This window comes from Lactuca sativa, chromosome 1 (genome assembly GCF_002870075.4).
Source record: "Lactuca sativa cultivar Salinas chromosome 1, Lsat_Salinas_v11, whole genome shotgun sequence".
Taxonomy (NCBI): Eukaryota; Viridiplantae; Streptophyta; class Magnoliopsida; order Asterales; family Asteraceae; genus Lactuca; species Lactuca sativa.
The window spans coordinates 95395398-95399330 of NC_056623.2; the positions used below are offsets into that span (position 1 = coordinate 95395398).

At 35.0% G+C, this 3933-nt stretch overlaps 1 protein-coding gene across 2 annotated transcripts; it reads left to right on the forward strand.

Annotated features, from left to right (window-relative positions):
• On the forward strand, positions 1-3673 carry LOC111885918 (uncharacterized). Of its 2 annotated transcripts, none has more exons than XM_023882152.2 (10): positions 1-160; positions 508-1768; positions 1846-1983; positions 2231-2314; positions 2405-2446; positions 2528-2620; positions 2692-2802; positions 2882-2983; positions 3072-3151; positions 3237-3673. In XM_023882152.2, exons 2-10 carry the CDS (start codon positions 581-583, stop codon positions 3523-3525), a joined length of 2127 nt encoding a protein of 708 aa, XP_023737920.1. In that variant the 5' UTR covers positions 1-160; positions 508-580; the 3' UTR covers positions 3526-3673. The 2 variants fall into 2 exon arrangements, with proteins under 2 accessions (XP_023737920.1, XP_023737919.1); XM_023882151.3 differs by having other exon boundaries at positions 5-160; positions 514-1768.
• The last annotated feature ends 260 nt before the right edge of the window (positions 3674-3933 follow it).

Below are 3933 nucleotides of genomic sequence, written 5' to 3' on the forward strand. Positions count from 1 at the left end.
CAGAATAACTCGAACCTAGGTGATTACGGCCAAACCAGGCAGAGCAGGGATAAGTCCTGTTGGAAACAAGGCGACGTAACAGTAACCTACCATAGGACTTCAAACCGCCGCCGGAGAAGACGACGGTGACGCAGACGCCCCTTCGTGTCTTAGCTTACAGGTAACATATTGATTCTTCTTACTCCTAAAAGCATATTCTGTTCTTCGTACCTCTTCATTAAATTTATATTACCATTACTGGTATTGGTTCCTAATATATCTACAGAAACATTGAACATTTCTTTTGAAGATTGGCAGAACTATGCCGTTGATTCTTGTTGTTTCTTGTTGTGTCGAGTTTTTCTCGATCGAAACATTTTCCAAGACCAGAAATGGCGATACCATAGAAAAATTTGTGTTTTTTTTAGGGGTTTTTGGTTTTTGGTTTATTATGTCGTTCTTGTATGATTGATGGTTCATTTCTGTTACACTCTATTGTATTCTTTCTGATCATTACATTCCTTTTAGCTGTAGGGCTAGGGTTTTTCGAAGCTTGAGAGTTAAATAGTTAATGACTATCGAACAATAAGCCTCAAGCACGATGAGAAAGCCTCTAGGGCACAAGGAAAAGTACTCAAACAGATACGAGATCTCTCAGAGTCACTCCATTGATGGCACCGCTGCAAGAACAAGACCTTATAGCTTCGATGAGATAATGCTTAGAAGGAAAAACAAAAAACTATCTGTAAATGTTGAAGATCAACGACTTGCTTCAGAGATAGTCTACCCTAAAGAAGCCGAAAGTGTCTCTGGTCGTGTAGAATCTGATAGACACAGACAAAGGGATGAACAACCTGCTCCTAATGAACCCTTAACTGTAAGTTCAAGAACAAAAGAGAACAAATCCATGAGGGAAGACCAAAAAAGAGTAGAAGGTGAACACAAAGAAAGTGGCGATCTTCAAAGAAGATCAAAGGCTGGTAGTGATAACACAAAAGATAGAAGAAAAGAAAGGGGTGTTCATGACTTTGGTAATGAACATGAAAAGAGACATGGTAAAGATTCTTCAGTAAAAGAAAGGGACAGAAATGTTGAGAGGAATAGAGGGAAATCTGAACATGTCAACAGGCTGAATCAAAATGGATACGATGAGAGAAATAGAGACAAGAAACTTGAATCAAGAAAAAGACATGAGAGAGAGAAAAGAAGGTCAAATTCACCATCACCAAAGGGAAATAAACCAAGATTATATGATGTGAAAGATCATGAAGAATTGTTATCCTCCTCACATTCTTCAAAAGCAGGAAGATTCGATCCCAATCTTGACAGAAAAAGGGTATCAAACAATGGTTCAATCAACAAACCTAAAAGACACGATTCATCTGTAAGTCGCCTTTGTGGCTATTCACCAAGAAAGAGAAGAAACGAAGCTCCATCTCCAACTGAATCATCACCTGTGAAGATCGAATCAAAAACTCCTAATCCATTGACTTCTTTTCTTCCAAATTTGATGTCATTAAACAAAATTGAACTCCCTAACATGGTTCCCCTTACTCCAAGTGTTCCAATTCCAAAGCCAACATTTGGACTTCTTTCATTTCCTTCATTGATGAATACATCAGTTGACTCTGTTCAGTTGACTCAAGCAACAAGACCTAAAAGAAGGATTTATGTAGAAAACCTGCCATCTTCAGCCTCTGAAGCAGCTGTAGTGGAGTGGCTTAGTGGTTATCTTCGACCTTATGGTTTAAATCATCTTCAGAGCACTAATCCATGTATTAGCTGCATTGTAAGTGTCTCTATTTTATTTTGCATGTTTTTATGAAAGTGGAAATGGAGTTTTTGGTTATTATGGTTTTACTGAAGGTGAATAAGGATAAGTGTCAAGCTCTTGTGGAATTTCTCACACCTGAAGATGCTTCTACTGCTTTAAGCTTTGATGGAAGGTCTTTCAATGGCAATATTCTTAAAATCAGACGCCCTAAAGACTATGTTGAAGCAACTGTAAGACTGATAACCTTTTTTTTTTTTTTTCATACATATGTTAATATTTACTTTATGGTTTCTAAAAGCTAAATGCCAAAACAAGATCTTGTATTTGGCATATATCATTGTTATGTATGGATTTAGATTTGTAAATCTTTTAGTAATATGTTATTATTATTATTATTATTTTTTTATAAATAGTTTCTTGTTTATGTGGTTACTATTTATGTTAGCAGGTTTTCAGACAGTTGCTATTTTCATGCAGACTGGTGTGTTAGAGAAGCAGCCTGTAGCTGTAGCTGGAGGAGCTTTTTCAGTTAAAAACATTGTTCAAGATTCCCCTAATAAGGTTCACTTTGGAAAATTCTACTTTTTATTTTTATTTTTTATTAAAAATCAATATTGTTATTTCTCATCTTTCTTTCTTGAAAAATGGCAGATTTTCATTGGTGGGATTTCAAAGATTATTACTTCCCAAATGGTAACAAACTATTTCTACATTTAAAAAAAAAAAAAAAAACTCAATTATCATTTTTTATAATTTACAAATTATGGTTCACAGATTATGGAGATCGCTAGTGCTTTTGGACCTTTAAAAGCTTTCCATTTTGAGCATAATTCAAATCTTGATACTACTCCATGTGCCTTCCTTGAGGTATATAAATATAGTTCATTTGTATTTATGGTTATATTTGAATTGACGATTTTGCCCTTTGAATCACACAGTATGTTGATCAATCAGTGACTATCAAAGCATGTGTTGGTCTTAATGGAATGAAATTGGGTGGTCAACTCTTGACTGTAACTCAAGCAACTCCAGATAATACTTCTTCAATGGTAAAACTAAAAACTAAAATCTCATTTTCTTCATTATATAATTCCAATTTTGCCCTTCATATTTAATAAACATCATTAGGAAAAAAATCATGGAGACAATGACCACCCGTTTTATGGTACACCTGCACACGCACAACCGCTTCTCCAGAAACAAACACAAGTCCTCAAGCTCAATAATTTGGTATGTTAAATTTAAAATCTATTTTCTTTTATTATTTAAATAATTAAATTTATTTAAATAACTCATTATTTTTTTTAAAACTAAATAGGTGGACCCACAGAGCCTATCATCACTCTCTGAACAAGAATTTGAAGAAATAGTAGAAGATGTACGCCTCGAGTGTTCCAGGTCTAACCTCATCACAACCCTATTTTCAGTGGAGGGTATTTTCGTCTTTTTGCTTAGTTTGTTTTTTTTATGTAATGTATTGTAGGTTTGGCATGGTGAAATCGGTTAATATTGTGAAGCCAGCCAAGGTGCTGTCTACAAGCTCAGATAAAGAGCCGCCGCCTGAAGATGTGGCGGCTCCTACTGGCGGCGGTGATGGTGGTGGCGCGGTGGTGGAGGAGAGGTTTGAGGGTGGTTGTGTGTTGGTGGAGTATAAAAGAATAGAAGCTTCTACAATGGCAGCTCATTGTTTACATGGAAGGGTTTTTGATGGAAGAATTGTGAGTGTGGAATATGTTGGACATGATGTTTATTGTGATAAGTTTGAAAAATGAGGATTTTGTAATTTTGTTGATTGGATATTGTTAGTTTTTTTTTTTTCTTTTAAAGTATTTTTGTAATTTTGGTTTTGGTGTATTAAGGATGTTTGTTGGTTTTGTAGATGGGTTTTTGCAATTAATGTTTTGATGAATATTAGTTAAACTTGCCGTTTTTGGAAAGGTGTAGGGGGTAGGGTAGGGAATAAAGGTTTTGAAATTTGGAGTGTGAGAATGAATATAACTGATGGAAATGGAGAAAAATTGCACATGATGTGTGAAAATCAGAAAATGTACAATTTGTTTTTTTTAACCAAGTTTTGTTTGTCTTAAGTCACCTTCGGTAAATGACAAGTTTAAAAGTTGAATTAGAAAAAGTAAGTCATACCATTTATAGTTAGTTGGGTGGTTGGTTTGTTATTATTA